Below are 16,004 nucleotides of genomic sequence, written 5' to 3'. Positions count from 1 at the left end.
ATGTTTAAGGCTTTTAATATAAATAAATTATCTAATATTTCAAACATGCAAATACATTTATACTATAACATGTACCAGAATTGAGCGTGTTGGGTTTATTTACTAACCGAATTACCAAAAATGTATTTTGGACGAAAGACGATCATAGGGAGGTGTTTTCAATATGTAGTGAGTTTATAATCAAAGCAGATTGTAGCGAGTAATTTGGGAATAAAACATTGTTTTTTTTTCAACTGATTTAAGGCTGTGTATTATTTTTATACACTTTCGCTACGACAAGTTGGAATACTTGTAATGTAACCATGTATTAACTGAATAAGATATTATGTACAAAAATATTTTGTCTGTTTCACCGTTACGGAAAATGTTTTCGCTTTCTACATGCACAATTTATTGCAAAGAAATTTACGCTTCGGTTTTAATTACTACTCTAATCTAATAGATGTGTGGTGGAGGCATCGTGATGTAAAGGCCAAGAAAACATTATGTTGTGATTCCGATCGCTCCTAGAAAATTTTGTAGGGTCTGAAGGTACGGATATTTTTAATTTCAATTTTTAATTTTAATGTAATTTTTTTTAAAAATTTGAAATGAAATACGTAAGACACCCAATGCAGAATACAATAAAAGCCAAATGTGCGAATATTAAACATGCAGTAGACTTAGTCCGAGAGGACGAGCACACTCACATGGGGGTTAACGATCGATTCTAAATATAAACGACCAGTTTTTCAAACTAAGATACATATGTAAAAAAATATCTTTGGATTTAATTTTTTTTTCTGTTAGACAGTAGGCAGGGTTTTCAATTACTTGTTCAATTATTTATTCAAAATCACAATTAAAAATAATAAAAAAGGAGGCTCTGAAGGAGGGTCGGTAGGGTGACCGGAAACAGAACATTTTATTAGACCTGCCTGAAATATATAAAAAAAAATTGGCAATATAGCATCCAAAGGACTTTTTGATCAATTCAAAAGTATCATTTTCCTCAAGTGGTACTTGTTTTATATTTCATTCTGTCGAATCCGATTTGAGTTATAAATGATTGAATATTTGAAATTTTTTGAAGATCATTTTCAACGTTATATCATGTCATTTAATCATTTTTTAACGACATTATTTGCAATAAACTCCTTCATTCTGTTAAACCTTTGTGCTATGTAGTCTGAATTTTGAACACACCCCGCGCTGAAACCAAGATACGTTGTCAATATTATACACTCTCCTTTTATAAAGTAGAAACCAACAAATAAAACAAAATTGACATAGATTTAACGTGAAATCATTGTATTATTCAAATCTATATTTGTTTGTGCACATAGTAATACCTTACCTTTGCGCCCCGATCTGTATATTTTATTCCTACAACCCCTGCCCATTGTCCAGTTTCCCAGACAGTGATGTGGTTCAATAGCACCTTACAGTTCTCAAACGTAACATTATATTTTTAAACCCCAACTGAAATAACAGTATCGGTCCACAAAACAATCAAAATTTTAAACGGTCATATCTATATAATTTAAAAGTGAAAACTAATAAAGTTGAATTCGAGTGTAAAGGCGGTGGGTGTCCAGGCAAAAACCAGGCTGTTGGTGGCACATGACAAATTTGTTTTCAAAACATTTTCACCAATGCCATATCACGAATGTGTCCTTTTTCAAAGTTGAATGTTGGTTTTGGATTAACTGCAACGAAATCAAAAAAGAAATAAATTACGTAGAAATTATTAAGTTCTTTAAAAAGGGGAGATATCAAAATTTGTCTCCTTTGTTGTGGAACTTTAAAATCATCTTCTGAGCCATGCATTGTCGATTAAAAGCAAACTTTATACTTTTTGACATATATATATATGTGTGTGTTCATTTGGTATGAAAGATGCATATTTCAGTTCTATGCAGGATACCACAATATATATATATATATATATATATATATATATATGCAAAATACTTTTAGTCTGTCAAAATATGGCTAAATCTAACGGTTATGGAGATCTATGCGAAAAAAATACGGCATGACCCCTATGTTCTATTATTAGTAACGGCGGCCATGTTTTTCGCCGAAACAAAAATCCCCATTTCAGTTCTATGCAGGATACCACAAGAAAATTCATACCAAGTTTGGTTCTAATTGGTTAAGCCTTTTCAGAGGAGAAGAGTTTTGTATAATTGTTAACGACGACAGACGGCGAAGGACGCCAAGTGATGGCAATAGTTCGCATGGTCTTCGGACAGGTGAGCTAAAATGATTTTTGCCTCAACGAGATATGAAAAGTAGTCAAAAACACAAAAAAAAGTTTTGTTTTGAATTGATCAGATATGTTGAGTAAATCATTATCTTAATTATTAATTTTTAATGTCTAAAATATGAGTTTCACGGTGTCGGTATGCTGTGAATGAGAATTATGTTTGATACTGAGACCAGTTTCTAGGGGTAGGGGTAATATTTTTAACATTTTTTAAAATTTATTTCTTGAAAATTAGTTTTGGTGGTTTATTAATGTAGAAAATTAAATTTAGTCACGTAATAACTTGTAGAGTCGAATTTATGCACATTTTCGCGGTAGTCAAAGTTCCCATGTTTTTGGAAATAAAAAAAAAGTATATATTCTGACTACGAAAATCGCCACAAGTCATCAACAGAGTCCCAGATGTATCAATTGTGATAACATTGAACGTAAATAACAAATAAGCATTTTTTACTATAGAATAAATAGTCTAGGGTGACTGGATAGACTACCCAAGTGTATTTCGTCCGACATTTTTCTAATCGGCGTTGTGACGTCTTTTTTGCCTTTTACCGACTGATTTGAAGTTTATACGATCGAAAAGTTCCAGGGTCACACGTCATCATGAAATTTTTGTCTACATCACGTAAAGAAGAAACCACATCACGCAAAGAAGAAATCACTGCACGTAAAGAAAAGAAAATGCACATAAAATATTTAGAGATCGACATAACGTAAAGACGAAACGACCTCACGTTATAAAAAAACCACTGCACGTAAAGATAAATCCACATAACGTAAATATATGTTGACATAACGTAATCATAAAATGGCAAAACGTAAAGACAAAATGGCAAAACGACATAATGTAAAGATGTTCCTACATAACGTAAATACAAAATGACCACATCTAATTATAAAACCACAGCAAGTAATATAAAATTGACAACACATAAACAAATGTGTATCTCATCAGACAGTTTAGGCGTTCCATAGAGAGGTCGAGGGCATGGAATGGCTCCTCGAGATGCCGACTGCCTCCCCGTCTGACGCGTAATTATGGACAATCACTAGTTTTCGAGTGGAGTGACATTTTGTTGTTGGAGAAAACTAGTTCATTGTAGAGTCTGGTGGACCGATGGAATTGCTGGGACTTAGTGCAGGCGGTGTTGCCATAGATGTCACAGCGGTATGAGTCTATATATATATGCATTTTATGCAAAATAAATTCATTACTTACAATAAGATAACAATTGGCCTGAATGAAACTTTTTGTTATTATCTTTTGCATGCATTGTCCTGCATATCTTTGAATATTGTACAATCAATTTCTAAAATTTCCTAACATTGTTAAATTGTAGAAAAGACTAATTCTAACAAATGGTACGATAACTGATGACCTTAAGGAACCAAATAATACAATTCAATAAACATAAATGTGATTCTTACAGAAGAAAGATACTAAATATGATAACATCTCTATATAAGGGTAAAGTTTGATCAATGAACACAGGGATTAAATTTGTGAAATTAGTATTTCATAAAATTTAAAACCATGGGGCAACCAAAAAACTATTATAACTTTAATACTGAAACCCTATAGCTAATTGTAAAAAAATGTTCAAAAAAATTAGCGCGAAAATCTCATCAATGCCATTTTTTTTTATCAAAATAACAAAATGTATTGGTTTATATTATGCTAGTATGCTGATAAGCAACATTAAAAATAACAAAACGTGCGATAAATTTTCAGTGCTTTCAAATACAGGACAAAGGTTGAATAAAAAAGATAACACCAATAAAAAAAATTAAAATGGTTTTCAACAAAACATCAATTTAACACATCAAGCAATCACAATTATGAAAATGACTAAAACATATTTCAAGATGCATATACACTGAAGTGTATTTAGAAGTAAAATCATGTCAAAATAAAGTATTAAGCATAGAAATTTTTATAAATTGACAAATAAAAAATGCATTTTATACATTCTATATGTGAAAGAAACTGACATTAAAATGTTTTTGCTACTAATGCATCGAGACAAATAAAATCTATAGTTTAGGAGCTATTAACTTTCTGTTCAGTTCAAATCCATGTTGAAATACTTTTAACACAAACAGTCTGTTGACCTGTTTGTTAACAATCACTATTCATGTAGAAACTCATAATCTCATGGACTCATATTGAAAATCTGTAAATGCATGTTTTTGATAACAGCTTTATATAAGTACAATTCATAAACAATGGGAATGGGGAATGTGTCTAAAAGGCAACAACCCAATCAGAACCTTAGATACCTCCCTCTCAATACCCCACATCACAACACTTGCACTTTTTTGAAAACGCAAGCCTGACCCTCCCAAAATGTGAGAAGATAAATGGAAAGTAAATGATATCCAGCTGTTACAGTTAATTAATCATTCAACAAAGTTTGAAGAAAAAACATTCAACAAATGAAGGCAACAACACACTATTACACACTTAAGGATGGACAGGCTCAAAACTAAATACCCTTGCAACTTATATGCATGGGGTATAACTACCTGTATTGTGATTCACAAACAATACACACATAATCATTTCTTGGCACTTTGTTCAGTCCAATGCATTTGAAGTGCAGCCATCGGCCACACACTCCGCACTGCACCCATGCATCTTTAATTGGCTTATGACAATCAAGCATGTCACAAATTGTCGTCTGTGCCTTTGGTTTTCTAGATGTTTTTATGATTTTCTTTGTGACATATTCTCTGATTACCAGAGCAGCCTTTTGGGTCAATTGCATTGGTTGAATACCCTTGGTTAAAGCTAGTGCATTCTGAAACATAAATTGTACAATTAATATAGCAAGACACTCTCTTCGGATTAATTCAGGTTAAACGCTGTCAGTGGTTGCGTTTAGTACTGTGTTCATTGTTAATTGTTTTTATGCTTAATTTGTTATATTCCATACTTATACATTTGACTCAGTCTTCTTTTGAATTGATTGATGGTCAGATGGATGATTGGTTGCTTAATGTTTAGTGGCGGATCAGATGCATATTAAGGACAAGATCATAAACATAATAAATGAATACTAACCAATACACTGAGCCAGTTCTTAATGGGAAGGGCACAATTAAAAAATCAACATGGTGAAGAATGTTGATAGTTATGTACATTATTATGTCCTCTGTCCTTAACCTAAAATTTAACAGGACTAAACATCTAAGTCAATATATCAAACCTATTGTACACAGATTTTTGTTTGGGCATTCTTTGTTTCATTGTTCCATACTCTACACAAAAATACTAATAAACTGGCACCCAAGAATTTATCTGCATGTGTAAATCATATCATGGTTATATTTACCATAAGTATAAACAGTCCACAGCTATGGCCATCTTTTTGTTGACTAAATTTTAAATTTCCACTCTTCCAATTAGCATCAATATCATCTTTTATTTTCTCACTTCTTATTTTCATGTAGTTCCTGTAAAATGTTCTTGTTAGTTATAATACAAATGCAAGTACATGAAAAGGAAAAAAATGACATAAATGTCTCAGTACAAATGACACCTTTAACGCTTGTCGTGCTGAAAATTGGTCTGTCACTCGAAAAAAGGTCATTTTTGTCCATCTCTGGTCATTATTTGCTACCTGTGTTGTTCAGCTGGAACTTGTGTGGTTCAACTGGAACAAATCAGGAACCAAAGCACATTCATCCTACAGCCTGTATATCTAGAAGGCTACTGAAGCCAAATAAAGTGTGCTACGGTCACGAGTTGGGTATCAGGAACCCCCTAAAGGGTCACTCGTTTGAAAAAAATGAGATTTTTCCAATTTTTTGCCTCTGTCCTAAAACCGGTAGTAGTCATTACAAGGGGTTGACATCCAAATGGTGGCGACAAAAATCATTCTTATTTAGTTTCCAGGCAAAATAGAGTACTACAGATCAATTCTGCTCTGGCAAGGGTCCAAGAAATGAACCGTACCACCAACAAAATCTCATTTTTTTCGACAGTGGAAACTCGTGACCTCCTCTTTTAGCTTTCAAGTCTTTATTTATTAACAAACTATACATCAGATAGTCTCATTTTAAAGCACAGTCACACTGCTTGCAAATGGACACAAAATGCACTTTCCTAAACTAAGATTTACATTGCCAGAACCGATAAAGCGGACCCAGGTCCAATCCTGAACAGATCCAGGCGTAGCATGACAAGGGTTAAGTTTCATACCACTGCAAAGCTTGGGAAAAGGGCTTTCAAAATCAGTATACTAAAGGTAGGATGATCATTAAATTTTTTTCTCAGATATTTAGCTTGAATAAATAATACTGAAAATCCACATTTTTACATTGCCTGCTATCTGAAGCATGGAGACAAATTAATCACACAATATTCATACACTTTTGTACTAAATTACAAATACACATTCTCATCTTTATTATGATTAATGAGATCAAGACACAAACATCATATGCACTTACATTGTACAATGCATAGAACTAGTCTCGTGTGTTCTTGATACTACACTAAAGGGGGAGGAGGGATGTGGCTGTTGACCCAAAAGTGTTAAGTAAGAACCAACTAAGACTGTCATTCATATGGTACATATCCGTGCTACAGTAGATGTGATATGCCTGATCACATGGACATATTTTTACAAAACTTATAGAGACCAAAATTCATGAAAATTTGTATGTCTTTAATGTGATATTCAATTCTCCATAGTTTCAAGAAAATTGGTTTCATTTTTTACAAGGGCCTAATGGTCAACAGTACAGGTCAGTCCTGTATAAGGTGCATGCCTGTTTAAAAAGTAAGTATCCCTCAAACAGTTGGTAGAACATAAAATTAACAAATATAATAGTATATTATATATTTTAAAGATAAAGTTTATGAGATCCTTATACAAAATCCATTAAGAGATACCTTCTATATCTAAATAAAACACTTTACATAATGAAAATTAATTATGTTTTAATTCAGAACATGTATCAGTTGCATTAAAGATTATTTAAATTTCCACATGTTTTTCATTTTTTTAATGTATAATTCATTATTTCCCTTACTTTTTTTGGTTCATAATTCATGGAAAACATTAGTAAAATCCACTTATATGAGGGTGTTGTGTTAAAGGAAATGCATAATAAAGACTTATTTGGTTTTCATTCATTTTCACTGATAATTAATTGAATTACCTCCAATGTTGTACATATTTGTCATTCTTCCTATTCATGGAATCCAGTATTGATACTGATTTACATGGAATATTTGCTGCCAGTAATATCCAGTGGTTTTGACACTTGTTGATTGGCATGAAAATCCAAGTGTATCTTGAGAATTTAACCTACAAGAACCAAATGTATTTCAGCATGTGTGTTATAAATGCAAAACAACATGAAACTTTAACATTGAATTTTCAACAGACCATGACTGCGGGGTTTATTCCTAAAATTGGCAGGAATTTGTGATGAAATGATAGTAATGCATCTGCACACCAAATATCATTGACTGAGCATAAGGGTTTCAAGTTGAAATTAACTTATCAGAAAACATAAGTGAAGTTTGTAGGTGGTGTCATTGCTGCCATCGCAGAAATAGAAAACCTAAGTCTTGCCTTCCGTAACTTCCGTTGCACTTAACCAGTAACTGTTACATACAAAATATTTTTTTAAGAAATAGGTTTTTTTGCCACATTTTATGTTTATTCAAAGAATTCTGAGAAATAAACCCCCAAAACATATAAAAATAGCATGTTTTACAAAAAAATGTGACCTCTCTTATTTGATCGGCTTATCTTGAAACTCAAGTAAAGGCCTCATCTGTGGAAAGAATATTCATTTCTAAGTCTAACTGCAAAGTTTTACAGAGATTTGTTGAACAATAAATGATTAATGGCAAATTTTATATCAATGGTATATGTTGCGACTTCAACTTTTTGCAGATTGGGTGAAGAAGTGTCCTCTAAATAGCCTCAATTCAAATATTTGACAGATTTTCTCTTTTTGTTTTCTTTATTTCTATTGCATTGCATGTTTCTAAAGTAGAAAACACCAGCTAGTCAGCTTTCCATCTGATTTAAGACAGAAATATGTGTTTTCATACATGACACTGCAGTATTAGAGCATTTTCACATAGTGCAGGAGTACTTATATAAAAACTCAGTTTTAGAAGCTAAAAAAGAATGAATCAACCCAAACTTACTTCCAAAGTGCTATAGACACATTAAATGTACTTTAAAAACAACCAGAGGCAGTGTTTTAGAGTAAACTATCAGATGGGGTAATTAAAATCAAGCCAGGACCAGGGTTGTAAAACTGCGGGTTTTGGTAAATATGCTGTTTATACTAAGTTTTACCCCTACAGCCACAAAATAGTGAATAGATATTTTAAATTGCATGTTTTGATGCTTATGTGGTACATATGAACTCATCTGGATATTTCTTTTTCATATCAAGTCAGATTGTTTTTTGCTTTTAGGCTTTTTAGTGTATGACCGGCTCCAAAATAAGTGTTTTTTGTCAACTCAGTAAGGGTTTAAGTGGAAAATTTATTCAAAATATATGTAAAAGAATGGAAAATCATGGTTTTTTTTACATTTTTAAGACATTTCCCTCCTATAATCCAGAATTTCATACCAATGCAGTGCAAGGGAGTATTCCAAGAGGTTGAGACAATTGACTAACACTGTAATTTTGTCAAATGACCTTTGCCGCAGGTTAAAACAAATTCTAAATGTTCAAATTTTTACCTTTACCCTGTCTACTGCTTATGAAAAGTGTTTATTTGCTATTAATATGACACTGTGTGTGCAGAAAACTCAAAATGAGACAATAATTAGCTCATTTGCCCAATTTGACCTTGATGCCATAAGCAATTATGAGTTTGACATTGAAAATCATATAAAAACCCATTTTTGGACTAAAATGCAAAAAAAAATGAGAAATGAAATAGTTTTTTTGCCACATTTCATGTTTATTCCAAGAATTTTGAGAAATAAACCTCCAAAACATATAAAAATAGCATGTTTTACAAAAATGTTACCTCTCTTATAAGTTGCGGTCAAGTTCTGGAATTCAAAATAAAGAAGTGTTTTGACAATTTTGATATATATGCCATCATTCTGACAAGTTTCGGTTAAATCCAACAACTTTCGATCCGGCAAATTGGATTCAAACACACCCAGTGTGAGCCTTGCTTAACCACCTTTTTACACTAGAAAAAAAGCAAAAATCTGAAAATGACCACTTATTTAAAAACTTCTCGTACATTTTTGTAAAGAAAGATTTTCTCAAAAACTAAAGTGGTAATTATTCTTAGATTATTACGTTATCAGTAATAAACGTTGCTTTAACAAAAACACTTATTAGAAAATAAGTATGAATTATCTAATTCTTAATAAGGTAAAAATATGGAAAAAAACACAACTACAACAAATAAAAGCAATTTTTGAAGTACTTCTTTGATATAAAAAAATATAAAATTGTAATAATAAAATAAAGAAATGATCCAAAAACCAGAAAAAATTCACAAATTGGGGACAAAATGATAATCCCCAGTGTAAATAAATATTTTTCACAACAGCTAATTTAACCAAATACCCAAAGGCTCCGGATATAGAAGTTCACAACTTGTTGGCTTGCTCTACAGGACATTTGCATAATTTGACAATTTTTTTTGACAAAATGAAAAGAAATTGACTTTTTCTTTATGTTTTTAATAAAAAAAAGATAGTTTTATCACATTTTGTTACATTTAGACAGAAAAATGATGAAAAAAGTAAAAAAAAATGCCAAAATTATTTATTTTTTGCAAATAAAATTCAGGAAGGCGAATCAAGAACATGATTTTAATAAAACCACTAAAAAAATTTTTAAATCAAATATACCTTTTCCATTTCACAGATTTTGCACACCATATTTGATTTCTATTGATGTTTCTTTGATCCCCTCTGCACTCAGAGGGATTATCCCAGAATCCTATTCGAGTTAATTTATCTGATAAAAGAAATGAAAGACTTCAACCTGAGCCTTTCTAAGACTAAACAAACATAAACAGCATAAAAAAATACAATCTAAATTAGCAAACGAACTGAAAAGTATATAATGTGGCCATTTGAAAGCAAAAATCACATCAAAATTTTGTGCCAAGACTGACCGCAAAAATATTCCAAGATGTTTGCTCCTGGCAATCCTCCACACAACAAAGGTAAAACTAGTCTAAAGAGGAGGTCTACACCTAAGAATGCTGGATGGTACAAGAAAAATCATACTCCATGGTTGAAAGGTCTTGTGTCTGAGAATGCAGTTTCACCAGATGAAGATAATTCAAAAACTTACATCGGAATGAATTTGCAAGGTCACCAACAAGACGGTAAGCATGTTGAAGCTGATACAGAAGAACCGCGTACCATTGGCAGTGACAGATGTTCCCAGTTTGGAAATGATGATGATCCTGCTGCTGATAATTCTCATAAGATGATATTACGACCACTTCACTTGAAAAGAGACGAGACACAGACAACATTAAGTTCAAATTCTCGCATCATTGATGACGAACAGATGTTTGCTCTGTTTAACTCAGCATACGAGCAACACAGATTAACTCTACGTACCTGCAAGAAGCCTCAGATGGAATCCCATACCATTAAGACATGGGGTTGTGGTGCTATGTACAAACTTAAATGCAAGAACTGTTGGTTTGTGTCCTATGGAGTAGTGAAACTCTACAAAGAAATTGAAAACAACAAGCCGGGACCGAATCCTTCAAATTCAAATGTTAGATGGGCATCAGTGGGCTTAGGCAGTCCAATAGGAAACAGGAAGACACAAGAGATTTTGGCCCATTTTAATGTTCCACCACCTATCAGAAGTAGCATGCAGAGAAACTCAGACAGAGTAGCAAAGGAGATGATAGACATGAATATAGATGACATGAAGGAAAAAACAGAACTAGTAAATGCTGATAACAGAACTAAGGGAAAGCCTGAAAATCTTGTAGATTTGACACAGATGGTCGATATCCTGGTTCAAGCTGCTCAAACCGAACAAAAAAAACCAGGGCTTAACGCTTCTCAGTCACAGATGTTGGGGATGGAGCAAAACACAGACAGAAAATACATAATTGTTGCAGTGTCCCAAAACCTATTATGTTGGAAGGGAGCATGGTTATGAGGACTTGGTTTTGAAGTAGTGTGTCTTGGAGGCCATGAAGGATGTACTGCATCTCACAAAAGATTGGCACCTGTGTCAGAATATGAGATGGGAACGGATGTAGGAAGCCAACTAGCACTAAGGGGTATTCGGTATGCTACTACTGATGGAGATGCCAGGTCGGCGCAAGGAGTTGAAGATGCTATTCAAGCCTTGGTACCTTTGTGGGAAGTGCAGAGACTTCCTGACCTGGTGCACCTGAGCCAACATCAGTTTCGTACAGGATTACGCGCCGAGTTTAGTGAGACCATGTTCCACGGTAAAACAAAGATGGAAAATAAAGAATTGAAACAGAAATTTAGCCTTGATTTGAGATGTCGATGTTTGATGATTTTAAACCAACTTATGAATGATCACGAAAGAAACATACAAAAAATTGGTAAAATTTTACCTGCAATTGTAACTGCTACATTAAAGTGCTATGATGAGGACTGCTCATCCTGCTTCAGGGATTCCGTGTTGTGTGGTGGAACAGATACAAGTAACTGGTGGTTGTGATCCTACTACCTCAGCTGCTATAACATCACTGTGCTAAAAATGGACAAAACAGACAAATAAGTTACTTAACTGGTAAAGATGATGCTAAGTGAAGAAGCAATCAATAGTATTAAAATGTATCACACGACGAACGAGAATGAAGGTTTCCACCGTGTACTGAGTGTAAGCCTACCTAAAAATGTAACCCATAGCAAAAATATAGAAGGGAGGTTACATTCTGCAGTTCATCGCAACAACAGCAGGCCATAAAAAAGGGCAAGAATTTGGGAATACAGATTTTAAATGACTATAACACTTTCTTCGAAAAGATGGACAAAGACTTTGTTTTACAATTACAACTAATATTATATATCCATGGTGCTTTAGGAGAAGACTGCTTTAGCTGTATTCATTTTAAATAATATCAGTATCAGATTACATCGAGAATGATAGCAATAATTTTACTGATTGTAGGATGTTCAAGCAAGGAGCACAAAAAGAAGACTGGAAAGACAATATGAGCTGATTGTAAAGAGAGTATGTTGATTTTTACAGTTGCTTCCTGTATTTAAACAAGAGTTGACATGTTAGAAATGATATTCTGTTAAAAAACAAAACAAATGGCAAATACCATTGGACTTCATTGCGTAGATCTGGGGTCCCGGACCTTTCATTTCAAAAGGTGTACCTTCGTGGTTAAAAACCAAAAAGTCCTGGCCTTCCATACTGATAATGAAATTTTAACACCTGACCCTTCTCTATTCAAAATAGGGACATTTGAATTGTAAATCCAAAGAGTCCTGGATCATTCATCTCTCTGAAGAATTTTGAACTCTTGCTGCTGAAAACGCTATTAAAGCAGACCAGTGGTAAAATCCCAAAAGTCATGACACATATAAATTTTCTACATCAAGTATGTTTTTAACGCAAAAATGCCTATGATTGGTTGTCAATTAGATCAATGCTCATATTTAAGTGAATTTTTATACAAAGTCCATGAAAAACTAACTTAAACCTATAGGTTAACCTGATTCCACACAAACAGATGGACAACGGAACCCAAGTATTATACCGTGTGCCTCTTGTCTTTTAAAGGTGGCAGGTGCAGGGGGGAGTCTGGCTGTTGTCTCGTTGACATGATTATTCCCCATTTTCTGTCTTATTCTGTTATGAAATTATTTTTTTTTATTATATACGTCCATTGAAATTTATTTTTTTGAAGGCAAGAATTTGGTATGATGATGAGGCATCACCTCCAAATTTCTGCATGTTCTATTTGAGGAAAGGGGAAGTTGTAGCAGAAGGTATGTTTTAAGTTGTTTGTTATTTATGTAAAACTCTTGGGAAAACAATTAACATGCAGATTTGTGCAGGACGTATATACAATTGACCTTGACTTTTGAGGGAATGTTTATTTATTTTAGTACATGAACAATTTTTTAGCCTTCCTTTGTTGGTTGTTCAATAATATGTACCTGAAAGATGGAACTAAAAATATTTTATATATGTTTTGATGTATCATTTTCTATTTAATGTAAAATAATCTCATAGTAATAACTTTTAATATAAACCGCAAATGATTGTATGAATTTTTTGGGTTTTTTTTTTAAAAAGAATTGCAAATATTTTTAGGGCCAGACCATATGAAACCATTCCTTAAGGATCCAGTTGTAATCTCTAAATTTAAAAAGACAGCACTCCAAAGAGCTTTTAGCTTTTACATCAAAAGGTATATTAAAACTATTTAGCTGGGTTACAACATGTTTACTTTTGTTAATATCCATGCTTATTTTATTTATAATGTCATGAAACTGTCAGGAAGTGGGTTTCAACAAGAATTGTAAAAGTTATTAGCCATTAACAGACTGCTTTAATTTTCACGAATTTTTAAGATTGCTTCTATTCAATTTTTTTCTCCTTGGAAATAAAACTGATATGTGACTTTTTTTAATTCTTGTCAGAAAATTCCTTCATTAAATGACTAAATTTGTATTTCTGGTGTTCAGTGCAATCTTAATTTTTATTATTTATTGTAGAACCTGATATATCCATTGATCAAGAGGTACTAGAACTACCGTGTGATGATCCCTCCAAATATACCTGGGACAATATAGTTTTCTGTTACCAGTCATCCTGGCGCGGGATGGAATTAAAGGCTATAACACATAATTTATCTTTATGGATGTTCATTATTTGAAATTTAATGCTTCAATAGAAGAAGAGGATGATTTTGTTTACATTTTACGTGGTAAAATTTGTTAGGTCTGATGAAATTTTCTTTTGTATCATATCGAATGTCCTGAAAAAAAAGAAACAATTTTAGGGGCACTCCACCTATGGCCAACAGAAATATTATAATGTATTGCTTCAATTATAAAGTTTACTTATCTAATCCTCAATGGTTTTATTGTAGGTAAGCATGCCTATAGAGAGGAGAACCAGCCTTCCTGGTGGCCAGAACAGGTGCAATTCTGCTCAGCAAACAGTTCAACTGCAGGTTATTATTATTGATATAACATTTCAAGTGTTAAAATCCTATTAAATTACAATATTCACATTTGAAAAATTAAGCTCTTTTTGTCTTTGCTCCATAGTTAGATCAAATATTGGTGGGAAGGATCAATGAATAAATTTTCTGTATGTTATGATGACAAACACTACCACATCTTGCAAGGTATTTATTGAAAAAGAATGATCACTTATACTATTCTGGTTTTGAATATAGGGTTAGAAAAGAGCATGGTAAATTTTTTTTCACATGGCACTTTTTGTCACTATTTTCAATTTTTAGGGCACATTAAATTGTTTAAAAATAGCTTTCACAACAAAATTGGGTATGGCACTGCACCAGAAATGCTTCAGATTTAACTCTATATTCAGATTAAACGTTTCCATTTCTGCTTACTGATTTCATCAGATTAATTTTGCAGTGCTCCCGACAACATTCAATCGATCAAACCTGGTAAAACCCTGGTGATGTTCAGTATCACATTATTGAAAAATAATAGCTTCAATAGTAAATATATATCATAACACCTAATATGTTTTACCCTTTAGATTCTAAAAGGCTTAATGTTAAGGAGTTGAGGAAGGTTATAGGGTCCTATTTAAGGAACTGCAAAGATAGATATAGAATGTGTGTGCTGAGTATCAGGATTTATTCAGCATGCTGAATGTTATTTAATGTTTTGCATGTATATGATAGTTTTTAATTTTTGATGGTGTTTGTTTATCAAGTAATGACTGTTCGATTGAAACATACATGACAGGTGACACCAAGGGAAGTCACTTTGCTACTGTGGCTTGGTATTTCAGCGGCCTCATTTGCATATGCAATACACGAGAATCTTAATTGCTTTTATTAAGTGTTATCCAGGAATGAAAGTGCCTTTTCGTGGTATCATGTATGTTTTAATGGAGCAACCCTAATATTCAAATTTAATGTCCCGTGCTTTAACATTGCCATGGGAAGTATTAATTTTCATTCTGTGTCTTTACTGTTTAAGTTTAAACAGGACCCTTTAAATATTGTGTCAGTCCAGATTGAATTTTTTTTAATCGCATATGACATCACATGCAACCCCATGTTTTATATTTAAATCAGAACTGTTTTAGAGTTTCCATGGATACATTTTCCTTTATTTGTAAAGTTTTAACAAGCTTGGATCAGAACAAAAAGGATTCATTTGTATTTTATCTTAAAGCACGCCTATTACACAGGCTTAAATGATAACAAAATTTATGATACTCTTTAGAAATATGATGTCTTTTTTAACCACCTTACTAATTCGATATTTATTGGTTAATAGACAAATGATGGTTTTCGTCGTTTGATTACTTTTATTTGCTGTAAATGAGCATAAATACTGTATTTTCAAGCATTGTCAATTTTGGTACGATTATAGTTGTAAAGGATATACTACTTCATGACTTTTTGTTTATTTCTATGTAGCTTTAAAGAAACAGTGGAGGAGGTGACAGGAGAAGGCGTTGCAGAAGTAATAACAAGAGAAAGAGCGTCAGGGGTGGTGGCAGAAGACAGAGAGGCAGAGCGTATAACAAGAGGATTAGAGGAAGAGGTGATGACAGAAAG

General features: G+C 32.9%; 2 protein-coding genes across 4 annotated transcripts in view; one reads left to right on the top strand and one right to left on the bottom strand.

Annotated features, from left to right (window-relative positions):
* Nucleotides 1-16,004, top strand: part of LOC148600170 (uncharacterized) — a 16,164-nt gene extending 160 nt beyond the window's left edge. The window contains exons 2-8 of one of the 3 annotated variants that reach the window (XR_015918167.1): nt 443-531; nt 3,207-3,419; nt 13,134-13,215; nt 13,544-13,640; nt 13,948-13,973; nt 14,325-14,408; nt 15,864-15,885. Coding sequence is in view for 1 of the 3 variants with exons in the window: in XM_088559338.1 (XP_088415464.1) it covers nt 3,369-3,419; nt 13,134-13,215; nt 13,948-13,973; nt 14,325-14,408; nt 15,864-15,869 (249 nt within the window). In the remaining 2 variants the exon portion in view is untranslated. Of the gene's footprint in view, nt 1-442; nt 532-3,206; nt 3,420-7,593; nt 12,449-13,133; nt 13,216-13,543; nt 13,641-13,947; nt 13,974-14,324; nt 14,409-15,863 lie in introns of those variants that run through there. The other 2 variants (XM_088559338.1, XR_015918166.1) reach the window with 2 other exon arrangements.
* Nucleotides 4,759-7,544, bottom strand: LOC148600171 (uncharacterized). The gene is made up of 3 exons (XM_088559350.1): nt 7,421-7,544; nt 5,587-5,707; nt 4,759-5,052 (listed from the first exon to the last, which is right to left on the bottom strand). The coding sequence occupies exons 1-3, from the start codon at nt 7,537-7,539 to the stop codon at nt 4,774-4,776; spliced, it is 519 nt and encodes a 172-aa protein (XP_088415476.1). The 5' UTR covers nt 7,540-7,544; the 3' UTR covers nt 4,759-4,773.

Source organism: Perna viridis, chromosome 13, assembly GCF_037379345.1.
Source record: "Perna viridis isolate PV_CMFRI_1.1 ecotype Kerala chromosome 13, ASM3737934v1, whole genome shotgun sequence".
Taxonomy (NCBI): domain Eukaryota; kingdom Metazoa; phylum Mollusca; class Bivalvia; order Mytilida; family Mytilidae; genus Perna; species Perna viridis.
This window is presented reverse-complemented; position numbering and strand designations above follow the sequence as displayed.